Source organism: Suncus etruscus, chromosome X (genome assembly GCF_024139225.1).
Source record: "Suncus etruscus isolate mSunEtr1 chromosome X, mSunEtr1.pri.cur, whole genome shotgun sequence".
NCBI lineage: Eukaryota > Metazoa > Chordata > Mammalia > Eulipotyphla > Soricidae > Suncus > Suncus etruscus.
This window is the reverse complement of record NC_064868.1, coordinates 130,450,334-130,471,905: the sequence shown is the minus strand read 5'-3', so window position 1 is coordinate 130,471,905 and position 21,572 is coordinate 130,450,334. Positions and strand designations below refer to the sequence as shown.

The following is a 21,572-nucleotide window of genomic DNA, read 5'->3' as shown; positions in this document are numbered from 1 at the left end:
GCAGCTCTTAGTCTTACCAACATTTACTTGATGCCACTTTAGTTTTTAAACCTTTTCTTCCTTTATCAGTCAAATTCATAAGCCTGACATGTCCTGACTAGACAAAATTTATATTCTCCCCACTATTACTATTTTTCTTGTCACTAATCATTCACACTTCAGAACTGAATGCTATTGCTCTCTCTTCCCCTCACCAAGGACTTTATCCTTTCCTTCTTCCCCTTATATTATTTTCATTATGGCTTAGCTCTGATGCTATTTCTTCTATATTCTGAAAGACCAGTTTACCACCAGTTAGTATACATTTGTTGCCTTCATATCATTTTTTTTCTTAGAGTATTTCCTCAATCTACGTAAAAATTGTTGGGAATAGGAGGTTAACACTCACTGATATTTTATCCTCTATAAGAGGTTTATGAAATTGTGCATTAACTCACCTTTTACAATAACTGTCTTTTGTGGATTTCTTTCTTTCTTTTTTGGGGGCAAGCCTAGTGGTGCCCAGGGCTTACTCCTGGCTTTGTGCTCAGTGATCACTCCTGGCAGTGCTCTGGGGACCATACCTGGAGCTGTGGATAGAACCTGTTAATTGCATTCAAGACAAGTGTTTTATTCCTGTATACTCTCTCTCTCACCCATCATATATATTTTTTCTTGTATAGTTGAATCTGTAGCCTGACAATATGTGAAATATCTATGTATTGCTCAGCAGTCTGCTCTGAGAACTGCAGGGTCTTGGCATATATTTGCCATTGGTATTTTCTATATGAAAATTCAATATTAGGCATAATTTCCTCTGAGGTTTTCTGGTATTTTGATTCTAACTTTTGGTATGCTTTTTGTGGGAGAGGGCATACCTAGTGATGTTTAGGATTACTCTTGACTCTGCTCTTGGGTGGCTCTTAGGGGACTATATGAGGTGTCAAGGTTTAAACTGGTTCCAATTGTTTCAAAGGTAAGCACATCAACTTTTTTTTTCAGGTTTTTTTTTTTGGATTTTAGTATCAGTTTTATTTTTTAAATTAATTTATTTAAACACCTTAATTACATACATGATTGTGTTTGGGTTTCAGTCATGTAAAGAACACCACCCATCACCGGTGCAACATTCCCATCACCAATGTCCCAAGTCTCCCTTCTCCCCACCCGACCCCCGCCTGTACTCTAGACAGGCTCTCCATTTTCCTCATACATTCTCGTTATTAGGACAGTTCAAAATGTAGTTATTTCCCTAACTAAACTCATCACTCTTTGTGGTGAGCTTCCTGAGGTGAGCTGGAACTTCCAGCTCTTTTCTCTTTTGTGTCTGAAAATTATTATTACAAGGGTGTCTTTCATTTTTCTTAAAACCCATAGATGAGTGAGACCATTTTGCGTTTTTCTCTCTCTCTGACTTATTTCACTCAGCATAATAGATTCCGTGTACATCCATGTATAGGAAAATTTCATGACTTCATCTCTCCTGACAGCTGCATAATATTCCATTATGTATATGTACCACAGTTTCTTTAGCCATTCGTCTGTTGAAGGGCATCTGGGTTGTTTCCAGAGTCTTGCTATGGTAAATAGTGCTGCAATGAATATAGGTGTAAGGAAGGGGGTTTTGTATTGTATTTTTGTGTTCCTAGGGTATATTCCTAGGAGTGGTATAGCTGGATCGTATGGGAGCTCGATTTCCAGTTTTTGGAGGAATCTCCATATCGCTTTCCATAAAGGTTGAACTAGACGGCATTCCCACCAGCAGTGGATAAGAGTTCCTTTCTCTCCACATCCCCGCCAACACTGTTTATTCTCATTCTTTGTGATGTGTGCCATTCTCTGGGGTGTGAGGTGGTATCTCATCGTTGTTTTGATTTGCATCTCCCTGATGATTAGTGATGTGGAACATTTTTTCATGTGTCTTTTGGCCATGTGTATTTCTTCTTTGTCGAAGTGTGTTCATTTCTTCTCCCCATTTTTTGATGGGGTTAGATGTTTTTTCTTGTAAAGTTCTGTCAGTGCCTTGTATATTTTGGAGATTAGCCCCTTATCTGATGGGTATTGGGTGAATAGTTTCTCCCCCTCAGTCGGTGGCTCTTGTATCCTGGGCACTATTTCCTTTGAGGTGCAGAAGCTTCTCAGCTTAATATATTCCCATCTGTTAATCTCTGCTTTCACTTGGTTGGAGAGTGCAGTTTCCTCCTTGAAGATGCCTGTAATGTCCTGGAGTGTTTTGCCTATGTGCTGTTCTATATATCTTATGGTTTTGGGGCTGATATCGAGGTCTTTAATCCATTTGGATTTTACCTTCATACATGAGCACATCAACTTTTGTACTCTTTCTTTGACCTCTTGATTCTACTTTAGAGTGTGTCTGATGTTTGTGCAGCCCAGCCTTACTCCTGCTGTAGCCTTCATGTATAGTGCCTTTATTGAGCCCAAGCAACAGTTTTTTTTCTTTAGAATGATTTTTATATTTTCTCAAAATTATCTGAATAACAATTTGGAATAGAGTAAGTTGGTGGAAAGCTTATTATTATGTTCTTATGTTAGCCATCAGTAAAAACAAAACAAAACAAAAAAGGCAGCATAAGTTCTCTGAAAATTCAGTTTATAACAGCAATGATAAAACTAGTTTAAAAAGCTCAGAGTCAACTTTTTTAGAAGTCTGGAATTTAACCAAAGCCTTGAAAAGTCTGGGAATATCTGTTCAAGGAAAAACTAGGTACACCTTGGTAAGACCAGCTATCTTTGTGTTGATTTTATTTGTTCTACTTTTGCTCTGAGCTCTGTAGTTGCTTTGTGAATTCAAAGCCTTTAGTCACAGGAAGAGCCAGCAGATTCACAGACATCCAATAGGATTGGAGTTCTTATAAAGTTGTGTTTATAGAAAATTGACACTGCTTAATCTGTTTGATAGTTCTTCAGAAGACCCCACTTGCAAAACTATTTGTTTGCCCCATCTTAGAGCTATAGAAAATATTTACCCAAGGGCTTAACTAAACATTAGATGTTAGAAATAGTTGATTCACTTTGAAGTTATCTAGGGACATTGATAACCAAGAAGCCTAAAATGTAAAGCTAAGGACCAAAATGAGATGATCATGGGGTAGCTCAGAAGATGACACACGGGATATCTTCAAAGCATGTCTTCAAAGCATGAAGTCATGAGTTCAATCCTGAGTGCCACCCACATATACTATGGATATTCTCTTGGAGTTCTGTGATCCAGGACTCCTGGCACTGCAATAGAGTTTTGGGACTCCAGATCACAACTAGGTGTATATGTGTGAGTACTTCAATGAAACGGTGTGATCCTCAGCCAACAGCAACTACTGAGATTCAGACACCATGATTAGGTGTGAGCATTTGTGTAAGTGCCATGCACTGACTGCCAGCAAACTATGGAATTAGAAAATTCTGAACACAACTGAGTGTGACCTTGGCATGTGTACAAGCTCCAAAATTTAAGGCAGCTCCTGGTCAAAGAAATGAAAGGATGATAAGGGAAGAAAATATGTGCACAAATGTGTTGGAAAATTCAAGCTTATTCCTGAGAACCTACCAGATCGTACCATTCATAGAGCTGCATACTTATTCAGGGAAGAGCTGAAAAAGTTCCCAAGTTCTCAGTCTGTTCTTGAGCTCTTAACAAGCAGACAGGGAAGGTTGGAGTAGACCCAGCAACTGCCTAGTTGAGTGTTGAAAGCAATACTCAACATTTATTACAGAACCTTCTTGGCCCAGACAAGGAGTATTTTGGTTCCAGACATCTTAGTTCACCTGAACACTAAGCTCACCAGTAGAAATTTTAGCACAATGATTATTATTAAAGTTAAAAGAAACAGGGTGAAAGTTGCTGTTCATTATACCCTATAGGAGCTGATTCTTGTTCCACCAAACTTGTATTATTTGTACCTTGAACTTTGTATTTCCTCTCTCTTTTAAACGGTTCCAAAGTGAACTCCATGATTCCTATGTCTAGCCTGTTTCTTTTTGTGTTATAATTTTTTCCTTTCCTTTATTTTTATTTTATTTTTTATTTGGTTAAAATTAGTTTGCAAATATGTGTGTGCTTTAAGGGTATAATTTCACACCATTGTTACTACTAAAGTACCAGTATTCCTCCATTTTAGTCCATTGAGCACCCTTTTCCTTTTTAATCTTCTCTTCCACAGTGGTAATCACACACAGGTCTGCCATCAGTGATTTATTTTCATTGATGTTGTCTGTTCTTATACTTGTGTTTCTCTTTATCCTAGATATGGTAAAATCATTTGGTAATTGTCTTTTTGTATCTGACTTATAATGTTTTAATTTTCTGATAACTTTATTTTTTATTTATTCAAATTTTGATTATTTAAGGCCATATCCAACAGGGCTCTGGGTCTACTACTATCTCTGTGCTCAGGGATCACTCCTGGTTGTGCGTGGGTTACCACATGTAATGGCCCATGGTCGGCTATGTGCGAGGCAAGTGCCTTAACCCCTGTACCATCACTTTGAATTAAAACTTTTTTTTTCAAAAGTTTGCTTTTACAGAAGCAGAAATAGCTCAATGGGCTGGAACTAATGTCTTGCATGCAGGAGCCCTGAGTTTGACTCCTTGCATTACATGTTCCTTGAGCCCGTTCTGAAGCAACCTCCAGCACTGAGATGGGGATAGCCCCTGAAAACTACTAGGTATGGCCCCCCCCAAAAAAGTAAAAACAAAAAAGTAAAAAAAAATTCTGGAAGTGATTCTTTCAGAATAATAATTTGAATTCTATTTTTCAACTATGTACTTAATGTTTCCATCTATCGGAGTTCTCATTATGGAAGATCCATTCCCCTTTTGTTCTCCAGATCTCCTTGTTTATGATGTGCTTTTCTTAAAATTTAATTTTATTAGATTGAAACCATTGTGATATACAAAATCCTTCATAGTTGAGTTTTAGACATAAAATGAATGAGGGCCAATCCCACCATCAGTGGATAGTGGTGGTCAATGTCCATCTACCATGTTCCCAGAATTTGTCCCAACCACCCCCACCCCCAGCCTGCCAGTATTAAGGCCAAGTTAAAGTTTAGATAGTTCAAGTTGGGGTCTCTTGATTCCATTGTTGTTGACTTTGGCTTGGATATTTAACTCTGTCTGGTTTTTCTCCACCAGCTGCTTTTTTTGTTTGTTTGTTTTCCAGTAGCTTGTATAATTGTTTTCCATTCTTTGAGAACTATGTCTATCATGACAGTATATTTCCTGCAGGTAGCAAATGGCTGGGTTTTGTTTCCTGATTCAACCTGCTACTCTGTGCCTTTTCATGAGAGAGTTTAATCCATTGACATTTAGGAAACTCTTGACAGAAAGGGCTATTGCTATTGTTTCATTATATTGTGTAGGGCTATTGTTATTATAAATGGGTATTTGGTTTATATAATTGATATTTGAGTAGTTCATTTAGAGTTAGTTTATATAATCTGAATGTTGCAAGTTTTTTTTTCTGAGATATTTTATCCCTTCTTTCCATATAAATGAGAGGTTTGCTGGATAGTTGACTCTAGGTTGAAAGTTTCTTTCATTCAGTAATTTGAATATGTTATCCCATTCTTTTCTAGTCCTGATTTTTCTTTTTTTAATTTTTAATTTTTTAAATTTTTTTATGTAAACAACTTTATTACATACATGATTGTGTTTGGGTTTCAGTCATGTAAAGAACACCACCCATCACCGGTGCAACATTCCCATCACCAATGTCCCAAATCTCCCTCCACCCCACCCAACCCCCGCCTGTATTCTAGACAGGCTTTCTATGTCCCTCGTACATTCTCATTATTAGGATAGTTCAGAATGTAGTTCTTTATCTAACTAAACTCATCCCTGTTTGTGGTGAGCTTCATGAGGTGAGCTGTAACTTCCAGCTCTTTTCTCTTTCGTGTCTGAAAGTTATTATTGCAAGAATGTCTTTCATTTTTCTTAAAACCCATAGATGAGTGAGACCATTCTGCATCTTTCTCTCTCTCTGATTTATTTCACTCAGCATAATAGATTCCATGTACATCCATGTATAGGAAAATTTCATGACTTCATCTCTCCTGACAGCTGCATAATATTCCATTGTGTATATATACCACATATATACAGTTTCTTTAGCCATTCATCTGTTGAAGGGTATCTTGGCTGTTTCCAGAGTCTTGCTGTGGTAAATAGTGCTGCAATGAATATAGGTGTGAGGAAGGGGTTTTGTATTGTATTTTTGTGTTCCTAGGTTATATTCCTAGGAGTGGTATAGCTGGGTCATATGGGAGCTCGATTTCCAGTTTTTGGAGGAATCTCCATATTGCTTTTCATAAAGGTTGAACTAGACGGCATTCCCACCAGCAGTGGATAAGAGTTCCTTTCTCTCCACATCCCCGCCAAGACTGCTTGTTCTCATTCTTTGTGATGTGTCCCAATCTCTGTGGTGTGAGGTGGTACCTCATCGTTGTTTTGATTTGCATCTCCCTGATTATAAGTGATGTGGAGCATTTTTCATGTGTCTTTTGGCCATTTGTATTTCTTCTTGATTTTTTCAAATGTGAGATCTGGTTTGATTCTTAGGTTCTTTCATTTATAGTTAAAGTTTTTCTTTCTTTTTTTTTAAAGAATCCATTTCTTTGTTGTTTGTTTTTATTGTTGTTTTTGTTTTTGCCATTTGGGTTACTATATGTCTTGGTGTTGTTCTGTTAGGGCTAGGTCAATTTTGTTTGGCACTCTTTATGTCTCTTAGATAAGTACAGAAACCTCTTTTTAGAGAATGGAACAGTTCTTTGTTATTATCTCCCTTACTACTTGTTCTTCCCCTTTCCCTTTCATTCCTTTATGGTATTTATGATGTGTATCTTTTGCTTCTATTAATCTCATATACTGCTATGGCTTTAATGCATTCCAAGTATTCTGGAAATCAGTCTTCTGAGGGGAAAATTAGAAAGAATCAAATCTATAATGACTTTCTTCCTGGCCTGTGAGGGGCTGACAAGAAAGAGAAAAATCATTTAGCTGCCATTTTTAGTCAGAGCCACTGAAGCAGCATGATTCTCACAGACTTTACTTGGCAGTACTAATTTGACTCCATAGCTGGGTAATGACTCATCGATTCAGGATTCACAACAGAGAAATGATTTCTTTTTGGACAGTTTTAAAATAAGGCCCAATGTTTATATGTATAATAACTATTGTACATTTGTCTATTCTTCCTCATTCCTACCAGAACAGTGACAGAGGTTGCCCTTTTCTTACTACTTGTCTTTTTTTCTGTTTAAGTTACATGGGGCACTCCTTTTAACAATTTTTTCTTATCCATGAGGGGTAGAAAGTAGCGAAGTAAGTGTAATATATGTCATCTCCGTCCACCACCTTTTGGAGCTGTCCTACTCGGTGATCACTTTTAGCTGGTATTTCCTGGGCATGGTCCAGGGACTGAACTTGGTGTTAGAAAGGCAAAGATAGAACGGGCGGGTGGGAGGGCAAAAAAAAGGCTAAGATAGTATATATTCTGATGAGTTTTCACTGGAAAATAAAATAACTTGTTTCATGTCTATTCTATCTTTATATTGGAAATATTGTCAAGATTAAAAACTTAATCATTAAAACATTTTGAAGTGAAAGGCAACTTAAATCTCTGTAATATTGACCTTCTTTAATGTTTCAAGAAGGGCAATATCTCGGGGTAGCTGTGTTTCTAAAATTATAGCTTCAAACAAAGCATACCATTAATTATACAAATGGTCCAAAGTCTGTCTTAACTATTTAGCCAAGTATTTTGAGCAGATGAAATTGTTTTCATGATTAAATGGAATCATTTATTATTTAGAAATATGTATTTGTATGGAAAATTATGCCTCTCCTATCCTGGTAAACAAAACCAGGAGAAGACATTTTGTTTCTTTGAGTGAGTTAAATACACCCACAGTGCCATTTGCACAAGGAGCTATCACCATGGGGCTCTTAGAGACTGCTTTGGGAAAGTTCCTTGATCTATAGAAAATGGTCCCTACTCCCTCTGAGCTTCTTTTTCTATAGGGGCTGTGGAGCTTTGAGCTGGACTTATGGTTTCTCAAAGAATAGCACCATAAACAGAAAGATATTATCTATTTGCTTATTTTCTGATCATAGGTTAAAAAGTGTTTTGTGTTTGTGTGTGAGGGCTGCCTTAGCTTTTTTCCTTTTTACTGTATTATTTCTCTCAGAAAATTGCCTAAGGAGATCTTTTAAGATAAGACCCTTTCAACAATTAGTATTGAAGCTTTTAATAGAAGAAGCCCTTCCTCACAAGTGGCACAAAAGTCCATTTTAATTCACCCTACATTACTTATCCTCCACCCCTCACTTCCATTGTGCTGGACAGAATAGATGCTGTATTCTGAGCAGTATTTCCAGTCCTGCATTCATGTACATAACTTCTGAGAATGCGTCCTGTGAACTCAGGAGACTTAATTATCTTATTTATCCTGTTGCTTTAGATAAGATGTCTATAGTCATTTGGAATTCTATGAATAAGTAATATTTATCACCAGCTTCAAGATCCTTCTTTGTGCTGGTCATATTTGAATAAAATGGCAAATGAAAGTATCATTAAATCATCGTGTCTTAGGGCCAGGAATGGAACTCAGTGATATGCACATTCTTTATATGTGAGAGGCCCTGGATTTTTTTAGGTTTGTCACAGTTATTTCCAAGCCACTGACTGCTAGAAACCTCATCATATGACATCCTGTGACATGGGAAGAGGTGTAGTGTGCAGGTATTGTATCACCTTGATATAGTCATGCTAGGAGAACCCAGATGTGTCTTTATTGCATAAAGAAGTGCCCAAGAAAAAAGGGGTTTTTAAGTGATTGGCAAATAATTATTCAAATAGGAACTGGAGAAAATGAGGGTCAATCTAGGTCATCAAGATGAAATCCCCCACTAAAGGTTTTTGAGGCATTTCGCTGTTTTCCTTCGATCTGCTTCCTTTAGAGCAGATGACCTTTTGCCTTGTGGAAAAAGGAACAAAGGAAATTTATGTAAAGCACTGAAGCATTTCCCCTCTATTAAATTTTACCTGTTTCTCCCCTTTTCCTTTTCTCAGTTTTATCCAAGTGTGAAAACCAGATTACCATTTTTACTGACTACTTAGAAGAGTTTCCAGATACAGATGAATTGGTATGGATCTTGGGGAAACAGCATCTTCTTAAAACAGGTAAGACTTGGTATCATTTGTGGATGAGAACCCAAATGAGAAGGGGTATCTGAAGTTAGAACACTTGCTTGATTTCTTCCTTAAGTTTGACAGTTTTTAATTAAAGTACTCAGCAAATACCTCTTCAGCCCAAAGTGTTTATATTTCAGGAGGAGAAGAATTGGTGGGGAAGGAAAAGGCTGGCAAGGAGTAACAGAAGAACACTGGTGAAGAGCATTGGTCCTGGACAATTGTGATGATGAGATGTGATCAATTTTGATACCAAAATCATAAATATTGGGGTCAGAGATAGTCTATGGGGTAAGGCATGTGGCCACTTGCATGTGACCAGTGTCAGTTCAATGGTTCAGTTCCTGGCACTGCATAACACCACCAGGAGCAAGCCCAGAGGGAATACAGTCAGCTGTGGCCCCCAAAAAGCAAAAGACAAGGAAAGACCTCATAAGTAATCAAACTACTGTAACTATGTTACATAAACTATAATAAATTGCCATAATAATTTTTGCTTCAGGCCCCTTGGTTGCACAAGCCTTGATAGAAGTTATAGAGGTCCAAGCAGTGTGTTCACACCACCATAGATGTTTATAATACTGTAAAATATATTACAGTTGTATTCTTTTCCTTAAAGGATGGCCAGTCAATTATGTAATACTTATACTTCAAAAGACATTTATCCAGCTATATATTAATCAATTTCTGACTAACATATACCTGGTTATATATATATATATATATGCTATCAGTATATGTTAATCAGTTAATCTTTGGTGACTGGAGCTAAATTTCACACTTCTTATCTCTTCTAGGTAACCCCAAACAATGTTTAGGGGACCAACAGGGCCACACCCCTTGGTGTAGTGGGGACTATATGATATCAGGGATTCAACTTGGGTCTTCAACATGTGATTCATCCTTTGAGCCATCTTGCCAACCCCTCCTCTCACACTGTTTTCTGCCCAAATTTAGAATGCTGCCTGCTACCTTATATTCTGGTTTCTCTTCAGACCACATTAATCTTTCATCTTTTAAAATGCTGCCACTCAGAGAATATCTAAGCCACACCTGGCTCTCAGAACGAAAATGAAACATTAGAAGCTGGTAGTTCTAGATATTTTGCTGACTGTAGAACTGCCTCAGTTTATTCTGATTTTGTAGAGACTTTTTAGCCACTGCAGCCAAATTAAAAGAGGCTTGAGTTTTCTTCCTTAGTCTTACTTTTTATAGATTGTGAAATCTCTTATATAAGTGCTAATAATGCATAATACAGAAAAAGCATGCACTTGGAGTTAAGCAGCTCTGAAATTTGTATCTAGAAGAAGGCCTTAGTATGGAGGAAGGACGGGAATAAAATGGTCAAAAGGCAGGAGAGGACACCCCAGCATTTTCTAGGTTCTCTTGGGTCTGACTTCATCATTTGATTGGAGGATTCAAAACAATGGTGAGAGTCTTGAGCTAGCATTTAGGACACCTTCATAGTCTCCTACTTAGGCAAGTCACTTTCCATACACTGATTTCCTTTACCAGCTATTAAAAATGATGTAAGTGGAGGTGATCTCTTTTAGTTCTGCATTTTATGACCAAAAGGATCCCCAGGTTGCCAAATGGGTCTATATTTAAATGTTAAATCTGGAAATGCTTTTTATAGTGATAAAACTAAAATAACCATTTCTATAAATTAGCCTTTCTTTGCTTCTTTATTTAAAGAAAATGATTAACATATTTGACATAGTTGACCATAATACATTTGTTTCCAGATATGTGTGAGAAAAATATTTTAAAAGAATAGAAAGAGAAAAGAGAAAGGAAGAGAAGGAAAGTTTTAAAAAAGAAAGAAAAAAGAGAAAGTACCAATATTAAGCACATTTGTGAAAATCATTGTATCTCCAATGAAGTAATGAATACAATGGCAGGTGTACTAAGCTCTTGTTAGCTGTTGATTCTGTTGAATTGGTTGGTTCCCCTAGAGATGACAGCATGAAACAAATTGTTGCCCAGAAATTCAAAGCACTGATTTGCTGATACTGCAGCTTTTAGGGAGCATACGATCAGCTGCCAGGTTTCCTGGAAGAAGGAGAATGCAGGGAAGGCTGTCCACGTTCGCTCCAGAAAAAAATGACCCGAGTGTTATCAGCCCAAATATCTGCATACCTGAAGTTTTGTCAGATTGGTGTTCCTGAAGGAAATCATAGAGACCGATCAGCCTTTTTAACAGGCAAAATGAAAGGCAGGAAGATTATCAAAGGAAGTCGTGAAAAGTATGCACAGTTGAAAGGGGGTTATTGAATATCAGTTAATATTCATTGCAGACTTGCGACATGCTCTTATCATTTAAACACTTTCTAGATAGTATCTTGTTTAGCACTCACAGCTCCACGAAATGGGCACTGTTATAGCCCCATTTTCCAAGTGAGACAACTGAAGCTCAGTCAGAGTTCAACCGAGCCCAAAAGGACTCAGCAAGTCTGACGTTTTCTATGGAACACCTGGCAGTGCTCGAGACTTACTCCTCACTCACTGCCCTCAGGGATTATTCTTGGCAGCAGTCGGGAGACCACCTGGGGTGCCAGGGATCAAACCTGGGGTGGCTGCATGCAAGAGAAGCATCTTATCTGCTCTACTATCTCTTCAGCCCCAAGAAGTCATACCTCCCCTACCACTCCTAAATGCTAGGAACTGGAGGTATAAATAGGGTGGAAAATCCTGCCAGCCTGTTTTTCCTTTGAGTTCGAAGAAGAGGTAGGACAGAAACAAACTATTGACTGAAAGGTAATTTAATTTCTCCTTTTCTTTTCCCCCTTTATTTTTGGTCTGGGAAGAGCCCTGTCAATGATTAGAAGAACCTTGAGGGCCATACCTAATGAGGCTTACAGCACTCTATGTGGTGCCAGGGATCAAGCCCAGGTCAACCACACACAGGTCTTAACTCCATTATCTCTGGCCATTATTTTTTTTAAAAGCATAATGCCAGTCAGCTAGAGAGATGGCACAATGGGTATGGTGCTTATCTTGAATACAGCTGGTCTCCTAAGCCCACCCCCACCAGAAGTGATCCATGAGTGCAGAGCCTGTAGTAAACTATGAATAGTGTGGGGTATGGCCCCAAAATAACAGGGGGCCAGAGAGATAGCATGGAGGTAAGGCATTTGCCTTGCATGCAGAAGGATGGTGGTTGGAATCCTGGCATCCCGTATGGTTCCCTGAGCCTGTCAGGAGCGATTTCTGAGCATAGAGCCAGGAGGAACCACTGAGTACTGCCAGGTATGACCCAAAAACCAACCAACCAAACAAACAAAACCAATAACAACAAAGAATAATGGCTAAAATTTCTATAAAGAATAAAAGATGAATGTGTTGTTCAGGAGAGATTGTGAAGTTTAATAAAGTCAACTACATTTAAATACAAATGAGAACAGGTAATGTACGATTAGTGGAATATACATTCATGAAATAAATTATTCAAAATATGAGGAAAATAGTTTCAGGAAAATATTAAAAGCTGTACTGATGCTATATATCCATTTAGAATGTAAATACAATTTGCACTAAGTGGAACTGATAAGTTTCTTACACATTTTGCTTAGCAGAGGCATATCCTTTGAATTAAGTGTTCTGTATGTTTCTACATGTGCACACCTTCTCACTCTGAATTTTAGGTAAGAGTTGACATGTACTGTTGAAAGGTTCAACTACTCACCATCCAGACAGGAGCTAACGTCGTTGTTAGTAGCTTCTCCAGGATCCTTGCTTTTTCTTTTCCTTGTCTTCTGGCCATGAATCCAGTGTTCATTTTAATTTGGGGGTTTGGGCTCACACTGGTTATACTAAGGACTTTCTTCATTATATCAGTTAAGAGCTCCAGTTAAAATATACATGGACGTCTTCACAAAAGGAATGATTTATGTGACCTGATGAAGGAGTAGCAAATATTGTGGTAGAAAGTGTTTTCCAAGTTAAGGTTCAAATCAACTTGTTCTACACTTAAAATTTGTGTTGTGTGTCATAAGCTTGTACAAAAGAAAAAAAATAGGTGGTCAGAAATGCTGGAATTATTCATCTAAAAGGATATTGGTTTTCCTATTAGCTGGTCTAGCTATATAACAATGGAATTGATTAGCTATTTGAAAATGCTTTCTGCTGGTTAAGAATCAGCATCAGTTATCCTTATAGTGAATAAGGTTATTTAATTTTAATTTTACATTTAATTACAGAAAAACCTAAGCTGTTGTCTGATATAAGTGCTCGACTATGGTTTACATACAGAAAGAAATTTTCACCCATTGGTAAGTATATCATTTGCTGTACTATTTTATTTCTTGTAAACAATTTATCTTATGTTCTCAAGTGATCTCACAGAAATATCAGAAATAATAGTTTATTATGACAAAGAATTTTATTTAGGGAAATAAAATCTTATACGTTATCCAAAGGTTTCATTGTTGAAGTACCTTATCAGGTATGGTCACATGGCAGAAAATGTGTAATTTCAGCATATTTATGAGCCACTTCCCAAGTATTGAGATACTGTGCCTATGAAAAAAAACCCTGCCATCACCCCCTTTCTTTTCTTAAATTTTATTTGTATCTTCTAGGCAGGGGGACCCACCTTTTTAATAGAACTTTGGGACATAAATTACTTTATTTTACCTCATGTTTCTGCACTTTTCTACAAAAATTGAGAAGAAATAAAGAGGATGGGAGCCAGGGGCCAAGTGCTCTCAGGTGCATTGGTGGAGATAAAAAAGGACAGAACAAATACCCAAGCCAAAGTCAACAACAGTAGAATCAAGAGATCCAAAGTAAAACAATCTCTACTTAAAATGGGCCTGTTACACTGTCAGGCCCAGGGGCTCAGGGTGGAGGAATGGCATGCACTCTGGGAGCTTTGCTGGAGGGAGGTCAGCACGAGTGGTGGGGATGGCCCGGATTCACTGTCACTGTGTGCGTGAAATAGCACTATGAAGGACTAGTAATTCACAATGATTTCAATACAATTCAAAAAAAGATGTGTGCTACATTAGTGTTGTTAAAATGGAACCTGTTATTGAATGTATTACTTGGCTTTGTGTTTTTTAAAGATGGAATATATTTCTGATGCTATTATAAATAGGTACTTTAAATAGTACCTTAAACTCTGATTTTTTATATATATTGGTTTTTGGGTCACACCGGGCAGTGTTCAGGGGTTCCTCCTGGCTCTATGCTCAGAAATCGTTCCTGGCAGGCTCGGGAGACCATATGGGTTGCCAGGATGTGAACCTCTGTCCTTCTGCATGCAAGGAAAATGCCTTACCTCCATGCTATCTCTCCGGCCCTGTGATTATATATTAATACCAAGTATTTATATTATCTTGAGTGACTTGCAGAATACTTTGACAGATGCACTTAATTCTAATGTCAACGTATATTCTATGACTGCCAGTCTTAAAATAAGATTTATATGTGCCTTCTCTTGCTAATCCAGGTCTCTTTCCTCTTTTTTATATCATTGCTCTTGATCTTCAGATATTAGCAATATATATTTAAGATATTCTAGAATTTTTTGACCATTTTTGTGATTAACTTTGGTAACACTTTTTCCTTAATAAAGGTGACATTGTATTTTAAAGAAGTACCGGTAAGTTGTGAAAAACTAGATTTGGTCAGATAATGTTATGGCAGATATAAAATGTTGGTAGTCACGTATGACATTCATTTACAAAATTGCAATATGCTTTCAGGTCCCAAAGGAAGGACAGAATTTGTCTATTTGTTTTGTCTTTCTTTGGCCATAGACCCTGTTTTGGTTAACTGAGCATTATCTTTACAGTTTCTACCCTCTATGTAAGTCCTGATTGATATCTGGCAGTATCTGTTGCCTCTCTTTTCAGAATATGTGTGCCTACTTCTCTTGTATAATTCACAAATATGCCAGAGTCTTGGGAAATGGCAAATTATACGCTCTCATATTAACCTTTGTCCCTTTTGCCAACAGGGGGGACAGGCCCTTCATCGGATGCCGGCTGGGGATGCATGCTACGTTGTGGACAAATGATGCTGGCTCAAGCCCTAATATGTAGACATTTGGGAAGGGGTGAGTCAAAGTTGTTCTCGAAACATCCTCAGAGACCTCTGCAGTAGCACTGACTGCTGCTGGTTTAGCACTGATATGGAGCTTGTGGAACATTCAGCTAAGGGTCCTAGCTTCTAAATGGTAGTGCTCAAAAATCAACAGAGGTTTTCACAAGAAACAACCAGAATTTCCTTTGACTCACCAAGCTGTAGCTATTTTTCTGACATCAATAAACATTGATTGTTATTTTTTCTAGTGAGTCATTAAACATAGCAGATAACAAAGGGAGCAAAAGAAGGGTGTGGTGGTTGCCATGTCTGTTTCTTGACTTCCTAATGGATATATGTGACCTAAAAGAAGTGCCAGAGGAGGGAGCTGGTGCTCTTTTGGCTTGGAGTCACTGAAGATGTCCATCTGATGGGGAAAGAATGCTTACATGAGCTTCCTTACCAGCCGACTTCATTAAGCACCTTCTATTTAATGATGGTGTGGGAATGTTTGACTCTTGCTTTCTAAAGATACACGCAATCTTTCCTGTGAGCATCTGTAGGCTGATCTTGGCCGGATGCCACTTGAAACACCTGAGTGAAAGACTGGTTTGATCTGGGAATTAGAGATGGAAAGGACACCTTGGATGAGTTTGGGCTGCTGAGCTGAATTGCAGATTGATTTTTTTTGAGATTTGGAATTACATAAACACCACTTTCCTTTTTCTCTACTATCTAATCTCACAGATCCGTTGGCAGTTTCTAGAGATGGTTGGGAAAGGGTCTGGAAATGGCTTAATGAGAGCTACATGTCTTCTTTGAAGATTGTTGTATATTTTATGTCTGCTTTCCCTGGGTAGTGTAAGAATTTATATCAAGAATCAGAAAACCCAGACTGGCTCAGGAAGTAAGATGATTTGTCTGTGATCATTCCAAAGAACTCTCTGTTTAGAAAGTGAATACAGGTCTTTTGACTTCTCTGGTATGGTAGAAATACAGATGGTAGAAAACCAGATAGGTTATTATTTACCATTTCACATTTTCCTTATTCATAAATCACTTCAAGATGACTGTTCTGGAAATGAATTTTGTGGAAAGTGAACTGGAAAAAAAGTCCCACAACAGCCTTGGTTGTTTAAACACAAGTGCAAGTTGTAAGGAGAATTTAAACACAGACCATGTAGTTAAGATTATTTAGAATATGTAGTTTTGTAAAGTATTCTGTAGTGTTTCCCATTGTGTTATTTTACAATTTAGGTAGAGTAGACTCTGCCATGGATCTGTAAAAAATTGCGGAGCTTAGAAACAAGCTAATCAGATTTCCCAAATCTGAACGACCCAGCAAAAAAAAAAAAAAGTTGGACACAATTCACTTTCTGAAGACTGTGCTGAGTATGTTTTAAGTCTTGGTTTCAGAAATCCTTGAAACAAAGAAAATTGAAAAGTCAAGATATGATGACCTTTGAGTTCAAGTGTCAGGCCTTTGACCTCAAATGAATTCAAACTCTAACCTCAGAAGGTACATTTATGTCTTGGGAGCAAAGTAAGCCTCAGAAATATGTCCCCTTTTCTAGAGTTCCAAGAGCTGAAGGAGTGTGTGTGTGGGGGCGGGGGGGGGGGGAAGTACACTCTTTCACAATACTGATTTATTTTAAAGTTTCACAGTTGCCCTGAGTGAGCATACGTAGCTTCGTAAGGATTTGGTGAGCCAGTGCCTAGGGCACAGGGGGAATTCCTGGAGGGGTTCATTATTTTTATTTTGGTCATGAGGATCCGAAGATCAGTGTGGGCTTTTTAAAAAAGATTGTGTAACATTGACAGCAGGTGATTATTTCAAAGCTTTCTTAGTTGTGAATTGTGTCCCCTGTGAACTGTCATGTGTCAGAATAGCAAAAGAACCCTGTAACTTTTTTTGGTTTGACTGCCAAAATGTAAGGACAAAAGCTATTGCTGTCTATACAGACAGCAACTCTGGCATCTATGCGATATACGATGCGCTGTCAGTTTTGTGATGACCTTCTTTTCACGGAGTACCTGACTATAAAGACCTTTGTCATACTCCTTTCTACATTTTTTCAGCTTTAGTTCGTGGGCCAAATCAGTTCCTTGACCAAATTCTTGCTTTCCTCTTACATTATACCTACTGAGTCTTTGAAAGTAATGTTTCCAAATGTCATAGTCACCACAAGTTAAGATACTTAAAAAGTTTGGGCATTTAAAAATAATAATTTCTGCCTTTGAGATGTAGCTTATTTGTTTCCTTCTAACCTCATACTTAATATGCTTTTTCCCTAAAAAGACTGGCACTGGGAGAAACAAAAAGAACAACCGAAAGAATACCAACGGATCTTACAATGCTTCTTAGATAGAAAGGACTGTTGCTACTCTATCCATCAAATGGGTAAGGTCAAAAATAGTTTAAAGAAAGTTCTTGTACATATTCACTTACCATCTGTCTTTTATCTTACCCTGCCAATATGTCTATCTGCCTTATGATTTATATAAAAATTAGAATTTTGCAGTGTGCTGAATGAAGTTTAGCTAATGCGTTTTTTTTTTCTGCATAAAACAGCTCAAATGGGCGTAGGAGAAGGGAAATCAATTGGTGAATGGTTTGGACCAAATACAGTTGCACAGGTGTTAAAGTAAGTAAACAAAAGTTTGGCATTGGCTTCATTTTCCTTCCTCCACTACCAACTCAACTTCCCATCAAACCTCTTGCCCTCCAACCAAGTCCCCAAATGCATCTATCATACTACTTATGTCTTTTTGAAATGTGTAACTTACAGACAGGTGTGTGAACACCTGCCTTAGTATATCATGATTGCAGTTATTGGTACCCAGTACATGTGGAGACTTTTTGGGGGCTCATTCATTAACTCCTGCCACTTATCCCTATAGTTTGGGAACACATGTCAGTGTGCTACAGGGTTCTCTGAAGTTAAGGGGTTCATTTTAAGTAAGGGAGGCTGAGACACTCTAGGTAAAACATGGATTCTTCCCTCGAACGAGATTAGAAAGCATTCATTCACTTATTCTGTCCTTCAATATTTACTGGAACCTCCACTGTGCTTAGTTCAGGGAATGAATAGTTCTTGCTTCAAGGGACTCACCATCTCAATGAGAAGCTTCCAGGGACTTTTGGAATGAAGCTGTTTTCTGTTTTCAAACTCAAAGAACCCCCTCATGAGACATTTGTGATTGTTCTGTTAAGTTCTGAACTCACTGCAAGAGCCCAGGACCCTGTAGAAAGGAAATGATGGCAGTGGTGGCCGCATCTACATCTGCTGGCCTCCTCACCTGTTGCTACTTCCCTTTCTGGCAAATTATCACTGAGTGAATAGTACATGAAAGTAGAGATTGTATTTGGAACTGTCGGAGATATGTCAATTCTTGATAGAGTAAAAATGGCAGCCAGAATCAGTCTAAATTTAAGTAATGAAAGACTGAAACCATCCGGCCATGCTTCAATTCCTAACACCCCTAAAGCATGAGACAGGAATCCGCTTCATGCAAGTACATGTGGGACAGCAGTTCAATTCTTAGCAAAGTTTTAACACATCAAAATACTTCTGTGAATGTGTTTGTGAGGAATACTCTGGATTTCTTGCAGACATCTAGCAAACAGTGTAACCTTCCTGAGGTCACTTTCTTGCCTTCTTTGCAAGTGCCTTTTGAGCCTTGTGGACTCTGCTGAGAGTGGATCTGGAAATCATTAAAGGGCAATTTAGGCATCCTTTCTACCCTGGATAAAAAGTGTAAATTCAAGTGCTTGTACCAAGTACCCCATCAGCTTTAAATTCTTTTTGTTTGTTTGTTTGTTTTGGCACCACAAACAGCATTTTCAGGGCTTATTCCTGGCTCTGTGCTCAGGAATCACTTCTGGAAGGCCTGGGGGACTGTAAGTAGCGCCAGGATCAAAGTCTGGTAGGCTTTCTGCAAGGGAAGAACTTGGCCTGCTAAACTGTCGCTCCAGCCCAATATGGTTGGTTTGAAAATGCTGTTCCTTGGTTTTCCCATCTTTTAACTTTTTATATACCCAACAATGAATTCATGGGAAGCTAGGGGTTTGGGTGGGTTTTTTTTTTTTTGGTTTTTGGACCACACCCAGTGGTGCTCAGGGGCTACTCCTGGACCTGTGCTCAGAAAGTATTCCTGGCAGCCTCAAGGAACAATATGGGATGCTGGGCATGGAACCTGGGTCGGCCATGTGCAATTACTATTACCCTCTCACTCTAGCCCTATATTTTTTAAAAGATAAAATAATAATCCTAATATGTGTAAATATCTTACGAAAAGAAAACAGAGGAGACAGAGAGATCAGTCAAAGGGATCAGAGCACATGAAGCCCAGCTTCTGTGTGGCTTGGATTTTAGTGACTTTAAGGATACTGGGCATGAATTGGAGTGTTTTTTACTGATTTTTTCCCTTCCCCAATTGTGACTTTGCTCTTTGTTTCTTTACAGAAAACTTGCTTTATTTGATGAGTGGAATTCCCTGGCCGTTTATGTGTCAATGGACAACACAGTGGTCATTGAGGATATCAGTGAGTCCAAAGCCTGTTTACCTTCATGGTTGGTGGGGGATGAGTTACTTCCTCCCCACACCATTTAGAAAGCTGGAATAGAGAGAGGAAATGAGATGGGATAAGATAGTATAAGACGAGATGAGAGAAAGGAGGAGACCATGAGGGAATCTTTGTTGCCCTTTGGTGAGGTACCAGACCCTGACCCTGCAAAGGGAGGGCCAGAAGCACATACAATCAGTTAAATGACCAACTGAGCTTCTGTGGATTTCTCCCATTGTCCAACCTGTGCTCCCAGTCATGGAAGTAGAGAGAAAGTAGAGAGAAAGTCTATCCAGAATATACAGTGTCTGTCACAGTGGTCCCCAGAGACTAACTGAGAAACCAGACACAAGGATCTCCTAATGTCTAGTGGGAGGGGAGTGTTTAAGGGCTGGAGGAGCAGAGGCTGGTACTGGAGGGGAGGGTCTTCCAGGTAGAAGTCATATGAAGATAACCTAAGTCTGACCATGTGATTATCCCTCAGGCCTGGATCACCACAATTACCCATCTCTCTTATCTGTTTCTAGAAAAAATGTGCTGTGCATTTCCCTTGAGAGTTCACCCAGCCAGAGTGAGTCCCCCTAACTCTTTGAATGCTTCAAACCAGAGTCAGGATACCTCGGCCTGCTGCCCAGTCTGGAAGCCCCTGCTGCTCATTGTGCCCCTTCGCCTGGGCATAAACCAAATCAATCCTGTCTATGTTGACGCCTTCAAAGTAAGTCACGCCTTTCCCCTAGCCCATTGCTACCTGCCCATCACATCGCCATGTGAGCACAGAGATCCGTGAGCAGCAGTCCACAAGTGAGTTGAGAGTCCTGCATTCTCTTTCCCTCTAGGAGTGTTTTAAGATGCCACAATCTTTAGGGGCATTAGGAGGAAAACCAAATAACGCCTATTATTTCATAGGATTCCTAGGTAAGGAAAGAGGAATCTCAAGTAAGTGTTCTGGGTTAGGGGTGGGTTTGGCCCAAGGTTTTCATGGGAGACACAGAAATTTCTGTAAGGGATCCTTGCCCAGAGACGCTACTTCTGGTTACCCATTCTGCTTACAAGGACATGTCAGTCATCTTTCGATGCCCCTAGTTCCCTGCCTCTTGTCATAGTGATTCTAGGGCTGCTCTCCGACTTGTAAACAGTTCCAAGATCACAGCATTGCCTTGCACGTCTCTCCCTTTCCCATACAGCCTAGGGCTGTGAGGCGTCACACCTCTGGCCTCTCTGATCCCCTTCTTCTTGAAACTTGGGTATTCAGGCTAGAAACAATCTGCCCCACGTCCAGTTTCATACTCGCTAGAATTTCTGCCTCATTGTTCAGAGCCATGCGGCGTGGGAGGTAGAGGAAGCCCAGAGAGGGAGGGGTGGCCTTTTTTCATAACGGTGCTATGCCTTTTATCCAGTAGCCTTCTAACGCAGACCCTAACACAGCACAACACTCCTGTCCTGAACTGGGACCTTGGGAAATGCAGCTGCCATGTTCAGCCATGTAAGGCTCTTGCCGCACCATGTGAGCTCGCACAGTACTTGTCAAACTTATGATCGGAGCCAGATAAAGCTCTTGGCACACCGTGTGAGCTGGCACAGTACATCTCCAACTTAAGGTGCATTCAGATAATCCGGAGAGGAATCTGCCCTTTATTGTGGATGCATCAGATATGGAGGATCACAGATTCTGCCTTTCTAACTAGTGCTGTCAACAGTGCTGGTATGAAGGTACCACACTTCGAGTACTGAGGCCTAGATACCTGATTAGTGCTGAAGAGTGCAGGTGAGGGCTGTGACAGAGCTGGAAA

The 21,572-nt window shown here is 39.1% G+C and overlaps 1 protein-coding gene across 1 annotated transcript in view; it reads left to right on the top strand.

The window, feature by feature from the left end:
* Positions 1 to 21,572, top strand: part of ATG4A (autophagy related 4A cysteine peptidase) — a 73,108-nt gene that overhangs the window by 26,895 nt on the left and 24,641 nt on the right. The window contains exons 2-9 of the mRNA XM_049767600.1: positions 9,069 to 9,179; positions 13,388 to 13,459; positions 15,151 to 15,249; positions 17,515 to 17,616; positions 17,788 to 17,860; positions 19,682 to 19,761; positions 20,310 to 20,497; positions 20,619 to 20,697. Coding sequence (XP_049623557.1) covers positions 9,069 to 9,179; positions 13,388 to 13,459; positions 15,151 to 15,249; positions 17,515 to 17,616; positions 17,788 to 17,860; positions 19,682 to 19,761; positions 20,310 to 20,497; positions 20,619 to 20,697 — 804 coding nt within the window. The remainder of the gene's footprint in view (positions 1 to 9,068; positions 9,180 to 13,387; positions 13,460 to 15,150; positions 15,250 to 17,514; positions 17,617 to 17,787; positions 17,861 to 19,681; positions 19,762 to 20,309; positions 20,498 to 20,618; positions 20,698 to 21,572) is intronic.